We start from the raw sequence: 15,841 nt of genomic DNA on the forward strand, positions 1-15,841 counted from the left end.
AATGAGTCACCCAAGTGTATCGAGTTGTTGTCTTTTCGTTTAATGGTTCGAACCAAATATTAACTTAGAAATTAAACAAACATGAGAACCTAAATACAAATGTTCTTTTACAATTAGGCCATTTTTCCTTTCAGAAGACACACAGAAAGAGCACAGCAAACAAATCAAAGTGCAAAATCAAGAGTATAAACAATACAAAGCAGTAGTGTCTCACACAAAATCAACATAAATAAATCAAATTACTCCAAGACAAATGGCCCATCGTAAAGACAGTAAATGGAAGCTGTTCAGGTAAGAACGAGTTAATTTGGCAATGGTATAATATTATTATTTATCACAACAGCAAAAACAGGTAAAGAAATCCCTTTCCCAGGGCACTCGGAACGATAACTGAAACTATTCGTGAACGTGTAAATAAAATGAGCTGACACAAACAAGCAGGCTTTTGAATTCTAGATCCAGATTTCTTCAGGCTCAAGTTTTCAGCATGGTTCTGGGAAAGGGTAGTTGTAACAGTCTCAAGTAGCACTGCTGATCTCATCTAAAAACTCCACCATAATGTTGTGGATCCAGATGTCATTGTCCTCTTGTGTGGTGTCCACCAGGTAGACAGAGATTTTGCGCTCCCAGGGCCACTCCCCCTCCTCAACTGACTCAATCTGGGCCACCAGCGGCTTTTTCTCAACGTGGTTCCGGAACACCATAGAAGCTTCCTCACACCAGACCCCTTGCTTGACACCTGAAAACAAGTATTTTGCATGTAAATCAGAAGCATTAACACACGTGAATTATTTTTGAGGTAACTTGCAATAGGGATGGGTGATGCATCAAATACTTACAATCTATTTTCTATTTGGTTAATAGCATAAAACATCAATACTGACAACATCAGTATTGTGATGATTTTAACATTTTTATTTGATTGTTAGCTTTCCTAAAGAATATGCAACCAGCCTTTTGTCACGACTGGTTTAAGATAAATATACTTTATGAACTGATTCAATTTAAATCAGAGATGTTATTAATCACCGATTCCATACTTAATTTGTGAAATCATTCAAAATTGTTCACAGAAGTTCCTGTGTGGAATTTCACATGCTTTAAAAAAAGTAGCTGTAAAACAAACAAAAAAATGTGCAGCTAAATATTACTATTTATTATACTGGTGCATTTATAAATATAGCAAAATATCCTTCCTTTTGATCTTTTAGTAAAAAAGGCTTTTTTTTAACCATACTTCCTTTAAAAAAAAATTGATCTACTATCCAACATTTCAGTGTTTGGCTGACATATATGGCTCCTCTGAAAGATACATCACTTTAAGCCATTTCAGAGCAAATACAATGTGTTTATTAAATATTAGTAAAAGTCTGAAAAATAATAAAGATATAATTTTGTTTTGGGTCCATTTGGCTCCAGCTTCTCTCTTACCAGCCAGCTGAGCAAAAATGCCCTGGAATGGCAGCTGCCTGAACTCATCAATGAGTGGTTGGAGCTGGGAATAGTTGATCAACTCGTACTTCCCGTAATCCAGTTCATACACAGAGACTAAGCCATTGGTCAGGACGCCCTTTACCAAAACACGATGCCAACTATAGATAAAGAGAGGTGACAAGACGAAGGTAGTGCGAAAGAAAGAAAAAGGCAGTCAATTATTTAGTTGTGTTATTTAGGTGACGAATTACAATCAGAGGTGCCATTCAGATCTTACTTGTTGTCGATCTTGGCAGCGTAGACGTTATTTTTCTGGATGTTGATTTGGGTTACTTCCTGTTTGTTGTAGAACAGGATCATCTCTCCCATCAGCACTACTAGCTTGTACAGTTCCTGCCACGGCTGCAGCACAAAGTGCCCAGGGTGACATGCAACCGACACAAACACATCCATATTTTGCCCGACCAGTGGTAAGTCCATCTGAGGGGGCAATGTGAGGGCCTTAGACTTCGTGGGAGATGTATAGGGGCTGTCCCCTGCCTCTGACAGGATAGGTTGGGAAACCCTGGCGATCTTGCTGAAGTAGGCATCACGTTGCCAGAATGGACATGAGGCTAGCTGGTGGTTAATGCTGCTCTGACGGTCATGAGCTCCATTTCCACTGAAGAGGTAGACGTGCACAGTCCTGGTCTCATCAAGCTTGACTATCTAAACACACAACAAACATGCCAATAAATGGACACTGCAATATTTAGTTTTTCTGTAACACGAAAATACAGGAACTTTCTCTAGATGACCTGAATAACTCTACTTGGAAAGAATTATATACACACATCTATAAAAAAAAAATAAAAAATAAAGTTTTACTCTGAAGACATTTTTTAGTGCAAACTATCCTTTTCAATCTGAATGATTTGGGAAAACGTGGAAACATTTGGGTGTTAAAATTTGATTAATCAAAGGCTACATTCCCACTGTTTTGACACGTTCACTATAACTATGAAATAATAATAATAATGATTAATATGCAATAAAAATAAACAAAACATTACATATTAATCAAAATGATTAATATTTACATAGTTACTGTAAATAAAAATAAAAGTTAAATAGTAATAGTATTTTAAAGTACAGCTGTAAAATTACAATATTTACATTACAGTTTGTTCACGGAAATTTTGCAATGTGATAAATCGCACTAATGCGATTTAAATATATTGTGCATCGCTAATCAATAATTAAAATCTATTTTTCAGTAAACAATAAATGAATGTGCAAGACCTTCATGCAACTGGGGACTTTGTTGTGGACTGTCTCTCTCAACCACAGAACAGCTTCAGGAGGCCAAACACCCCCATCTGCATTCAGATCCTCCAGGAGACACTTTATAGCCTACAGGGGCAGAAATATAAAACAATTCATTTTATTCATAAAGCAGACTAATGCAATTACAGCACTCCCTACATGCTAAACGAGTTATTTTATTATTCAAAAACAAGAAAAAACAAAAACTCACAGCTTGACTCATGACTTAAATGAGACAATGGCCTGCACAGTTGTAGTAAGTGATGAGCATGAATGGAAATGAGTGAGGGGAAAAAATAACTGAGATGTGTGTACCTGAGGTGGTATGGTGATGAGCTCTCTGAGGTAGATTGGTGGGATCTCCCTGAGCTCGCTAACCTCCAGAGAAGCAGGAAGTCCCAGATCCAAAAACTGGATGTCCAACACTTGACTGCCATGAAGGGTAACGATCTACACACAGATGAAACGCACATTCATATAACCAATTGAACTAATTTAATTTTCACTAGGGCTGCACAATACTGGGGGGAAAAAAAACGGACAATGCGATATTTAGTTTTTCTGAAACATATTGCGATATAAAAACACAGGAATGTTTACACAATGACTTGAATAGCTCTATTTGGAAAGTGATTTTGTAGGAGAGTACATCTGCAAATAAAATATAAATGCTGAATATTTACATCTATTTCTTCATTTTCAAACGTTAGTCTATGAGTCCATGTTTCTCCTTTGCCGCCAACAGGTTCAAAGACACTTCTCATTACAAATCTAGTGAAATGAGTGCCACACGTGCACTCAAATGCACGCTATTAGCAAACCAAACTCACAGAATATACAAAGATGAGGTTTGTGTGGAATAGCATTTACTGCCAATTTATATGTGCGAGTACAGTTGGGCATCGTTTGATTTTATCGATTCCGATTTTATCAATTCAGATTCTTTTAGATTTCAGTAAAGTAAAAAACAATTTAGTCAAACATTTATATCTAACATATTTATTATGTCTTTTGGCAAAACGTTTTGTTGCAGATGATTTCCATTAACAAAAATCAGCAGCATACAAAAAAAAATTAGCAGCCTAAAGAACACTAACTTTTTCCTATGGTTTTAACAAAAATACCAAAGCAAAAACAACTGGACTAAATAATAAAAATGTTAAACATTTCTAGACAAGTGAACAATAATACTATAAGAACAAATACAAATTAACAATAGCACAAATAAATACAAAAATTGTAATCAAATGCAAAATAACAATGCATAGTTTTCTTTTTATACAATATAGATAGATCAATTCTGATTACAGTTAATAAAGTTATTCAGTCAAGATGAGTGATTTTTCCCTTTGTTCTATGATTAACGTCCAATATACTATTTGTTACACGTGCGTTTTCTTTCTCAACTGTTTACATTCACATAAGACCGAAACGACTGCGTTTACAAGGAGATTTTGACAATTTTTGTATATGTGTGTTCAAGCATAAGCGTAACTCAAATCAGTATTGCACACTAAGAGAGGAGTCCCGCTGTGTGCGTGCACAAAGAAAACAGAAAACGCATCTTCTTGCGCTTGAAAATGGTTTGAAATCACATTTAAAAAAGCGCACACAGGAATCGATACCTGACCTTTAAGCATCCGATTCCAGAATTGGAATCGATTTTCAATTTCCAACCCTATGTGTGAGGAGATTTAACTCCAGAGTTAGAACATGACATGAGTGATGAAGGGAAAAAGTAGAATGTCTTCTCACCTCTGCTCTTGCCCATTTGCCCTTGTATTTAGCTAGACACACTTTCCCGCAGAATGGTTTGGACACCAACAGCTCCCATGTTAACTTAAAAACACATAAGAGACATGTAATGCTCCCATGATCATATACAGCTAACAGAAGCCTAAAATCAAAGACACTGAATTTAATTATTTTACCTGAGAGATGAAATGTGCCTCAATCTTGTCCATGATGTCTTTAAGTTTGGCCTGGCCTCGAGAAGGCAGCTGACAGTAAATACTGCCATCAGAGCACACATTTGTCACACACACGTTTGTGTACACACTGTTCACCTGAAGAGACAAGAGGGAGAAAAACACATTATTATTATTCATTCATTTTGTTTTGTTTTTTCAATTTAATAATTTAATGATTTTATTTATAATTGACCTGTAGAGGATTCTCCATGGACTTATCCTGCAGGGCCTTCAAGCATACAGCGCTCACATTGACATCATCGTTATGAGAAGTGTCATAAAGCACAATAAGCGGTGTGTCCCCTCGCTCCAGAATCTCAGCCAATAGCGTACGACCAACAGCTAATGATTTCAGAGTTTTCAGGACTACCGCATCTGTACTAAATTGCTCCAGACCTAACAAGCAAGTGAATGTGAACACAAAAAGGAATTAAATAACATGTTACTCTCACACATATACACAAAGGCCTCTGATAAATGTTACCTGCAAGTTGACATATCGTTCCCTGAAAAGGAAGAGTCAGGAATTGATCCCTCAGCTGGAATATCTTCTTCTTGCTGACCACCTCAAAGAACCCATGATCCACACAATACACCTACGAAAAGGAAAGATGAAGTTATAGATGCACAGGTCGACTGCTAAAATAACTAGAAGCAGATGATCCAGGAAGCCTCACACATTCAAGTTACAAATAGCCGTATCTGCTCTTAAGTTGTCAATGAAGTGGATGGAGAAGTGTCTGGTACCTTCACGTTGTCCTCTGTGACCTGGTGAACCTGAGCTCTTAGTACTGCATCTTCCTCCATAGCAACTGTCACCAATTGTCCAACTTTTGGGGAGAGAAGACGAAGTCCAGCGCCAACTGTATTATAGAATTGAAGCATAGCCTCCTCCATCACCTCCAGAGCTTTAGAGTAGCCTTCACTGACAAACCTGAAAAATAAGACAGCATCATGAATCCACAATCTAAAATAATGAAAATAAAAGAACTAGAAATTCATCTTGTATCTAATAATAAAAGAGTGGTTTTTTGAGCGTTACCGGAGAACAACGTTGTTGGTGCTGCTGACCTCCATCACCAAAACAGATAGATACTCTGCCGCTGGGATAACCAGAGGAGGCACATGTGGATTGCTTTCACAGTGCATAAACAGCGGTGGCGGGCGAGGACGGGGCTGTGTCTGCACCTGGCATGGTAGTGCGTACAGTATGGCTCTCTTTCGATTGTCCGGCATGGGGTACTCAACCATACACGTATCTGCCAACAAAGACAGATCCTCCAACACGTACTGTGGAAACTCGCACCTGAGAGACGAGCAGAAAATATATATTTTTTTAAAGGTGCAGTACCTGGAAAAAACCTCTCTCATACATCTCATTAAAGCAATGATCAAAAGTGACAGTAAAGACATTTATAATGTTACAAAAGATTTCTATTGCAAATAAACGCTGTTCTTTACCATTCAAAGAATCCAGGCCAATACTGTGAAATGTGTTTCCACAAAAATACAAATTGCAGAACAAATGTTTTCAAAATTGCTAATAAGAAATATCTCTTGAGTAGAAAATCTGCATATCAGAATGATTTTTGGATCATGTGACACTGGAGTTATGATGCTGAAAATTCAGCTTTGCAATCACAGAAATAAAAACTTTAAAATATTAAAATAGAAAACATTAAGTTATTATAAATTAATATTTCACTGTATTGCTGTTTTTAATTTATTTTTGCTCAATTAAATGCAGACTTCTTAAAAAAATATATATATATGTTTTTAAAAACGTACCGACCCCAAAGTTTTGAATGGTAGTGTGTATACTACATTTTGCTACACTAGCGCTTTTAATGCGTTATTTGGCCAAGATTGAATATTCATTGATATTTCTTCATATTTTATGCATTAGCATACTTCTGTTCGAAATGTCCATTGCATACTGGATAAAGTATGCACTCTACAAATATACAGTAATCAGCATAGCATCCTACCCAAAGGCCTCTGGGAAAAGTTGTGGAAGTGCATGAGCCCACAGGCCATGGCTGTATTTATTGAGCAGCTGCCGCAGCTTCTGCTTGATCTCTGGAGTCAGAGGCTTTTGAGAGGGTGGAGTGGATGGAGGGGTGATGAGCGAGTTGGAGTGAGATTTGGGTGTTTCAGGGAGAGTAAAATCCAGCATGGTGGAGTTGGGCGATGTTGGACTCAAGGGTGCTTGGGATTTCTGGGTTGAAGGAGGAATGTTAATGGCAAGAGTTCTGAGGATGCGGGTAGTTTGCTGGGCAGGTGATGGCTGTTTCCTAAACGCAGTGTTAGGAGACTGTTTGCATGGAGCTACAGAAGGCACAGTGCTTGGTTTAGGGGCAGGATCCATGACAGGGTACACCAGGCGGTCCACTATGTTATTGCTGCCTGGCTTTTCAACCTAAAGGACAGCAGAGAGAAAGAAAACAAAATGATCATTTATCATATAACAATCACCAACTTTATTACATTAAAGGTTCAGTAAGTGATTTCTGAAAACACTGTTGATATTTGAAATCAACCCAAACAAACACACCCTCCCTTCATTGCATGAACACAAAATGCAAGATTGGATCTCTTAATCACAGCTGAAGCAAAGCAAAATAATGCTTCGCAAAAATAGGCTAGTCAAGCTAATGCGCAGTGGAAGCGCACGTCTGACTGTTTCTATAGGAATTTTTATTCTTTTAGTAATTTTGTCATATTTATTTTATTTATTTAAATTTAGTTAGTTATTTAGTTAGCCAGAATGGTTTCTGCAGGTTTTATGAAGGTATATTTAATAATCTAAAACCTTTTCAAGATAAACTAAAGAAAATTTTAAAAATAAATTGAAGAGGAAATATGTCAGTGTGTTCTCTAAATGTAAATGTCTATAGGGAGTAGGGGTGGAGCCGAACCCGAATACGGTATTCGGAAAGGCACAAATAATGTGTTTTTTACGAATACTTATTTCGAACAAATACTTTAAAAATATTTGTATTCGGGAACAAGAAAAACTTTATATCAAAAAGCTGCGTTTCCTCATGAGACATGGCGACCGGCGGTGCTGCTGAGGAGGAAAGAGCCACATATGGAAATATTTTGGATTAGGCTAATGTCACGTTGTCATAAGGGGTCGTTCACATAGCGCGTTTTTTGCATGTGCAGATTTCAAATGTAGGCGCGCGGCAAGCGCGCTTATAATAGAAGCGAGCGGCGCGTTCGTTTTTCCAGGTGCGCCTATGTCCATGTTTGCATAGCAACGACAGACGCCACGAGAGAGCAAGCGCTTGTGGAAAGGAGAAAGCGGTGCGAACTGCGCTCTCCATGATGACGAGGAAGTATCAGCAAAGAATTAATTAATTTCTATCCCTTGCATTAGCTTTAGATATATTTATGGAGATGAGAAATGAAATAAAAAGCCGTCATTAATATCAGTCCGTCAGAAAAGCAGTTCTAGGCTTATTCTTGGCTGGATAACTCTCGGTAATTTAGACAATAGGCTGTTGACAGAGTAACGTTAACATAGGTAATGGCTGTTATGTTATTTTCTTTTCAATGACGTTCCTTGTTACATGTTCATTGCTGGATTTATGGAAAAACATGAATCAATATTGCATATCCATAATTATTATAATGGATACAATTAAAGAGTACTTACACTATAACGTAAATTAGAAGTGTAACGCAAAAAAAATGGATTTTTACACCTATTTTGAATTTTACTCGAATACAAATACAAATACAAATACTTTTCCCCCCTCAACAAATACAAATACAGATACAAATACCGGCTGCTTTGCACACCCCTAATAGGGAGAAACAATGAGTTGTATTAACAACACTTCAGAGTTTGAAAATACAACTTTCAACATATATCCATTACTTTTTAATTCATTTAACAAATAAAAAGTAGCTTGAATCACTCCCAACCACTAGAATACGAAAATAACTCTTGAAAAAAAAAAATGTTTTTTTTTTTCTTATTTTCTAGTGCAGTTGTCTAAAGATTCTTAATTCAAGATACATTTACTTAAGATGCAAAATGACAAAATATAAAGTACTGTTTTCCTTGAAATCGATCAAAATTAAGCGAATTTTTGATTAAAACAAGTACAAATCGACTTAATTCAAAAGGAAGTTTTCATAAAACTCATTGACAGATATTTGTTCTTGTTTTAATCAAACTCAATTTTGTTAGATTTTTCAAGACTATATTTTACATTTGCAGATGGCCGTAAACATCGATTTACGGCGAAAGAGTAACCCCTGACTTGACGCATGACATATTGACAAACTTATTGAAGTCATGTAGTTAGATGGGAGGGTACAAGGTGATTTTAGTCATTTTAGTCAGCATGTGTTTGTGTTTTTCAGTTCTCTCACAGTGCAGATGTGCGTCCACGTCTCCACTTCTTTGTGCATGTGGAGCTCTTCCTGGAACATATTCTTGTATAGCTGAGGGATTTTGGACAGCCAGACTCCACTGCAGTACTTCTGCAAAATCTGTTTGATTCGACCCTGAACCACCTCAACATTAGCACGGTTTACGGACTTTTGCTGAGCTGAAGAATGCAACACAGAAACAAACGTCTCATTTAAATTAATTGAGTACATCAAAAACAGAGATTATAAAACTAAATGAATTGGCATATCCTGAAGACAATACAGTGCTGCAGTGATGAGATATTTTTGTAGGCCATCCCAGAAGTTACCTTCACCCTGGTTTCTTTCTTAGACAAAAAGCCAACAGGATTTTCCCATTTGGCTTTTGGATTATTACAGAAAATAGGCTCTATGACAGACAAAAGTTAATGATGCTTATAGGTTTTGTTAATCAAGTTAATCTTCAGACTTGAACTCAACTTATGAATTCTGAAGTCTAAATACAGTCGGCAGTTGTACAGCACCGATACAGGACTTCAACGTCACCACCACTAAAGCCCTATTCGGACGGGACTAGTTTCACAGGGGGACGTTAGAGAAATTTCTGTTTCACAGACGTACTTTGAGATTTTAATCCTGTCCGAATCTGCCACGTCTGTCTTTTTCTCACACGACCGCTGCAAAAATTCCAGAGCAAATTACCTACTGTTTTTCGTCAAACTCGGCGGTCCTCAGAGAAATCTAATCCCGTCCGAATGCGAATGTCTGTGATTGCCGGAATTTTTTTTTTTTTCAAAACGCTTTTTCTTGTGTGTTTTGGTCAACGTGAACTACCGTACAATCTCTCGCTATCGCGCCGATATTCAAGTTTCTGCTTTTTGCGCACCGATAATGGATGTAGATGTGTTCGGTACACTGCGAAGAAATAAAAAAAATGAAATCAACAAGAAGAGCCAAGTCACGTAAACTGTTAAGACTGGCTACTGTAATATCAGTTTCAGGTAAGATTACTTTCATTTCTGCACTTAATTACATAACGTGTAAATTATATAAGTTAAAACTTTTTATTCCAGTGGGTTTATTATAAGAACCCAGTTCTATAAAATCATGATGATAAATGTATGTTTAGTTTTTTTTATACTACAATTTTTATAAAATGTTTACAAGACACTAAATACGTTAGGACGTTTTACTTTATATTTCAAAGTGCTTAATTTTAAAAGTACTTAATTTCAAAATACATTTGATCAAATTTCATAAATTGTGTTCAATGGCAGTTTTTAAGTTATATTCCTGAAATATACTTGTATATAGTTTGTAGCATGACAACTGCAACTTCTGAACACGTGATCTTCTGCAATGCCCACATGTAAAACACAGACACTCCTACCTCGGTAATAAACACGGAGATGTTAGTCCCGTCCGAATCCGTACATGAAATCACAGACGTAGGTTGATAAGAATTGTAACTCAAACGTCATTTGGAAAACTAGTTCCGTCCGAATAGGGCTTAAGCTGGTGAAAATCTTTAAATCTGACAGTTTGATGACATTTAATGTCCCAAGAGTCTCTGTAGTCCCATTTAGTCACTTGTGGGGTATTACTGATGTATTATATGTTGTAGAAAAAAAATGTGAAAATGAACTGACTTAGCTTGTCAACCGTAAACATTATTTCAGGCATTTAACCAAAACCCCATTCAAAAAAAAATTAATTGACTAATAATGGAACGAAAAAGCAAAAATGCTAACTTTTTCCGGGTTTTATGATTCATTCCTGCCGCACTATACAGTCCATCATTGCTCGCAAGGCAGGAAAATAAAGCCTAGATTTTAAGCATTAGGTTTGGTGATAAGTTTAGGTTTCAGTTAGAGCCGCACAATTAATTGTTAAAAGTTCGCAATTTCATTCCTAAATGACAACGATTTGGCTATATCTATTAAAGGCACAATATGTAACTTTTTTGCTTTAAAAATAGCAAAAATCACTATATCTAAGTTATATTTTTTTTTTAGTTGTGTACTTACATTATCCCGACTGTTTCCAACAACTTTCAAACCATGAGAAATTTGTAATTTCATTCGAGAAACGTCCCGTTTCTTTATTTCCGTTTTGTCGCCGCCAATGCCGTCATATCCGCGTTGTCCCTGGTTTCCGCTCGTGCTGCCATGGCAACCAGAGCTATGAACCAGAGCCCTCTGATAGTAACCAAAGCTACTGACGCGGACAACTTTGTAGTTCGCAATGTCTATCTGCACGCTGTTGTTGTTTCGTTCAAACATTATGGACCATGGCAAGCAGACTTTGGATAAAAAAGAGAACTAAAACGAGAATCAATATCAGCGCGGTGTTTTCGAGATGCCTAGAGCTCCCATAGACAGTATATAAACGAGAGCTCCACGTCCGAGACTTCGACCTTTCCTAACTTACATGTACTTTATTAAACAGGTGAGCACATTTACATACAACTAATCAATGTTATTAGTTCAACAATGATAAAATGTCAGAATATGATCTGCATGTTATTCTAATGTTGATCTAGCTTACTGCTAGTCTCATACAGACAGACTAACACATACATTTAAACACATTCAAATGCAGTTTAGTGTAATGTTAGACCAAGTGAAACAGCGCTGCGTTACCTCACAAGTTTAATTTGTCTAATAAACTGACCTGTGAGTAGTAATTCTGCACTTGCGTGTAGTTCGGTAGAATGAAATGTCCATATTCCTTTTAACTGTTATATCCGCGGGATCGCGTCGCGTGTGGAGCTGATAGCTGTCTCTTAGCAATCCCGAACTGCTTCATATCACAGTCATGATAAAAGCATCTGTATTCAGTCATCCATAAACATTATTAGATCGGTCGGCTTGACGTTGACGACAAGATCCATAATTCTTAGCAAATGTTGCGTCATCAAACTACGCCTTTGTTATTGTAAAGAGGTTAGCGACCCCTAGTGGTGAAAAATTCCATACTGTACGTTTAAACCTTTGATAAAATCACACCGAAACATTCAAATCTGTGTTGGCGCTGCCGCTGAGCCAGAAAAAGCAGTTTGGCTGTCTAGATATGAAACCGCTCCAACAAAGAGTCTTTTTAATTACACAGTATCACACTATTTCCATGTTATAAATATTCAAAAGATCACAGAGGTACGGATAAAAGTTTATAGTTCGGATATAAACACTGATGTCTACAGAAGCAATCAAAATAGAGCAAATCACCTTTTGAAAGTAAATTACAATTGTATCGATTACATCGTTACACCACTGGGTGGCAACAAGTGATTTAAATTTATTTGTGATTGAATCATTCAAGAGATTAGTTCAGAAAAACGAGTGAAGTATTTATGAGTGAGTCGTTTGAATCATTCATTCAAATTGATTTTTTAAATAATTCATTCAAATTAATTAACAAAATGTAAATAGACAGCAGAAATTAACATTTTGTCAGAACCTCTAGTAAATTACATGTGATTTTGTTTAGTTTTATATTCAGAATCATGGGAGAATCTATTTTAGACACACACACAAAAAAAATCCAGAATTATGCAATTTATTAATAGGGCAAAATGTGAGGTTTACCTGGTGTCCCGCTGGTCTTATGAGGTGAAGTCTTTATTTCTGTATTGATCTTGCTGGGTACAAATGTATTTCCCCCCAACCTAAAATCACATAAGTGTTTTGATGAATATTTTGAGAATGTATTAATGCTCACAAGTGTTTTGACTCGCATCACTCACCCTGGTGATTTCCTGTTTGGTTGACGGGAAGGAACCCGGGAGGAGGGGAGGTCACTACTGTAAAGCTGCCGCTGGTTAGGGTAGAAACTAGATTTGGATGCGTTGCCTCGAGCGGGATGAGTCATGTGGCCAGGTTGCCGCAGAGACAAGCGAGGTTTGGCTGCAAAGACCAAAACAGTTAAACCACATCAATTAAACAAGCACATACCATGAAGGGCTAATTGACGGACTGCAGGATGCCAAACAGTTTGTGGCATTAGTGTGCAACAGTGACCAACTGGCACAGGTATAGTCACCACACACATACAGACAAGGTTGGTGGGCAAAGACACATCATTAAACCCTTTAAATAAGCTCTCTCTTGGGACGTGGGCACACAAACTAGATTTTCAATGTCATTAATCCCATTTACTTGATTTATGTGGTTAACGTTCTCTTTTAAGGTGATGTGTATTAAAACACTTTTCCTATTTTACAACTAAAGAAAACCATTTGACATTGTAACACACACACAGAAAATAATAAAATCCATTTAAGGTTCTGCACCTCACACAATTTAAGCTTAAGTTTATTTTAAGATATACGCCGTTCAATTATGAATATCAAAATAATACAAACGTTACATTTACATTTATTCATTTAGCAGATGCTTTTCTCCAAAGTAACTTAGAAATGAGGACTTCAACAAGTGATTCATCTTAAGGAGACAATAACACGAGAAGTGCTTGCAATACAAAGTCCAACTCAAACATCGCCTAGAATAGTACAAGCTAGAAAAAGGAGTGATTAGGAAATCATTATGAAATGCAAACTTGATTGATTTGAAATTAACCACAAAAATTGCATCACATTAGCCAAACAGCATCTCCCACTGGGGCCATTCGTTTGTCTGTGCATGTGTGTTACCGTTATATGAAAACAAAGAGGAAGACTTTGCTCTCATTTGGAAGTTCAGTAATTTAGAGCAACCAGACTTCTTCACATTCTTCTGCCGGGCGACCAGCTGTGCGATGTGTGCCGTCTCCTCACACACACCAGCAAAACACATGACCTACAAACATACACATAAAGTCTGTCACATTATAGTTTGGTTCTGGCATGATGATATATAGACTAATCAATAACTGAACATTTTCTTTATCGTAGTCGATTGTCGAGTTCACGCGCGTGATCATAGGTAACTAAGCAACAGTGGAGACTCGGCGTGAACTCGACAATCGACTACTGTGGACTTCGACCGAAAACAGGAAGTAAATACAGGTATGTGCGCTGGCTGAATTAACATCACTTTTATTCATATTCACATCTACTGCAGTCAGATTCACCGTGTTCACTCTGAAGGAATCACTCACAATGGCTGGGCACTTGTAATGACACATCAAGGATGTTAAGAGGCTAAAAGCAGGTTTAAAACTTGCCCCATTGAAGTCAACAGGGTGCAAATTTTAAAAAGAGGATAACACGGTGTAGGCAACACCGATTTTTGTTGTTGTTCTCTGTACTGACAGCACTCCAAATTTACAAAAAAATGAGCTGTTCTCCTTTAAGATCAAGTGAATGCATCACCTCTCCAGCACTGGAGCGCTCAAGCCGCACCACACCGGGAATGCTGCGCAGAAAGCTCTCGAGATTGGAATGGCCAAACTGCCGGAAAGGAATCATCTCTCCTGTCAGAGCCCGGTAATCTCCCGGAAGACGGACCATGGCCACACCGTGCTTACTGCTCTGAAGAACAGCTCGCAGCATCTTTTTCACCAACTCCACATCACTCATCCTGCACTCAACACAAAGACAATCAATTGAAGGCAACATTTTTGTAACCTAATGAGTTGCCAATCTATAGAATTTTGGGCATCACAGGCGCATTCAATCATACGAATAATGCTAGTTATCCAAAAATACTGTCTAGGTAACGTTAGCCATCTTTCTGTGAGACTAAAATGCTTTTAAGGTTTATAGTTAGTTATGTCTGTGGTAATTAAGGAATGCTTTGAGTCTACATAACAATAGAGCGACCCATCAAAATCAAGCTGTATAACAGAACAATGGTACACTTTTAAATGAAAAGTTCAGGTCAAATTAATTAACCCAAATAAAACCCTGTTTGAAATTAAAAAATAAAAACTATTTTACTTACAAATGATTGCATAACACAATTAAGCGTTGTACACATATTAATTTTATTTTATTGTTGTTTAAAAAGGTATGGCCTAACGTTACATGTTTTTTTTCCAAAAATGTATGAACACAAAAATACATATATTACAGTACATAAACGTATCATGTTTAAACATTTTAAAAGATTTCTCATATTATTATATTGTGAACTTAAACTCTTATAAACTTATTTGTTCACTGAAATCATTTTCATGCCAAAAGTAAGTTAGCCCAGTGGTTTGTGCTTGGCTGAATGTCGTATATTAATGATACAAACATCCCCCAAAAAATACAGTTTTTACACAATTTTATATTTTAAAGGCTGACTAATTTTGATAGTAGGTATCAACCTTACACTTACTTAAAACATTAGCATTAAATCATTCAAATATCAGAAAGACAGGCGGGAACTTGGAAGCTAACTTTCATCAGACCGTAATTAACCAGCTAACGTTAACGTTAAGCATGCGATGCAACTGATTTAACATTATTATTCCGTTTCTTTAAACTTGTAAAAAAAAAAAAAAAAAACTTCTTATTTGCCAAATCATAAAAATATCACCAAAACTTGATCAAGGGAAGAACTGTTAATTAAACTCACCTGATTGCTTTTTCTCTTCACACTAAATTAGCCGTTGAATATCGCGAGCACACGCACGACACGTGTATTTGGTATCACTCCGGATACGTCATACGTCATCTGAAAACGTCCTGAAGTCAAATTTTAGAAAGCCAAAAAAATAATAAAATAAAATAATTCAGCTGAATCCAAGTACGTTATTTACCAATTCTATGATATGTACTCAACAAATAAATAAATATATAAATAAACCCCAACGTCCCT

The 15,841-nt window shown here is 36.8% G+C and overlaps 1 protein-coding gene across 1 annotated transcript; it reads right to left on the reverse strand.

The window, feature by feature from the left end:
- Positions 1–153: 153 nt before the first annotated feature.
- Positions 154–14,613, reverse strand: tdrd7a (tudor domain containing 7 a; the record flags this gene model as incomplete). The annotated part of the gene is made up of 17 exons (XM_084090728.1): positions 154–739; positions 1,432–1,592; positions 1,712–2,142; positions 2,716–2,826; positions 3,055–3,189; positions 4,495–4,578; positions 4,671–4,805; positions 4,903–5,105; positions 5,194–5,305; positions 5,457–5,643; positions 5,752–6,015; positions 6,698–7,128; positions 9,096–9,274; positions 12,683–12,762; positions 12,841–13,000; positions 13,747–13,891; positions 14,407–14,613. 17 exons carry the CDS (start codon positions 14,611–14,613, stop codon positions 519–521), a joined length of 3,246 nt encoding a protein of 1,081 aa, XP_083946854.1. The 3' UTR covers positions 154–518.
- Between the last annotated feature and the right edge of the window lie 1,228 nt (positions 14,614–15,841).

This window comes from Abramis brama (genome assembly GCF_963993115.1).
Source record: "Abramis brama genome assembly, chromosome: 2".
Lineage (NCBI taxonomy): Eukaryota > Metazoa > Chordata > Actinopteri > Cypriniformes > Leuciscidae > Abramis > Abramis brama.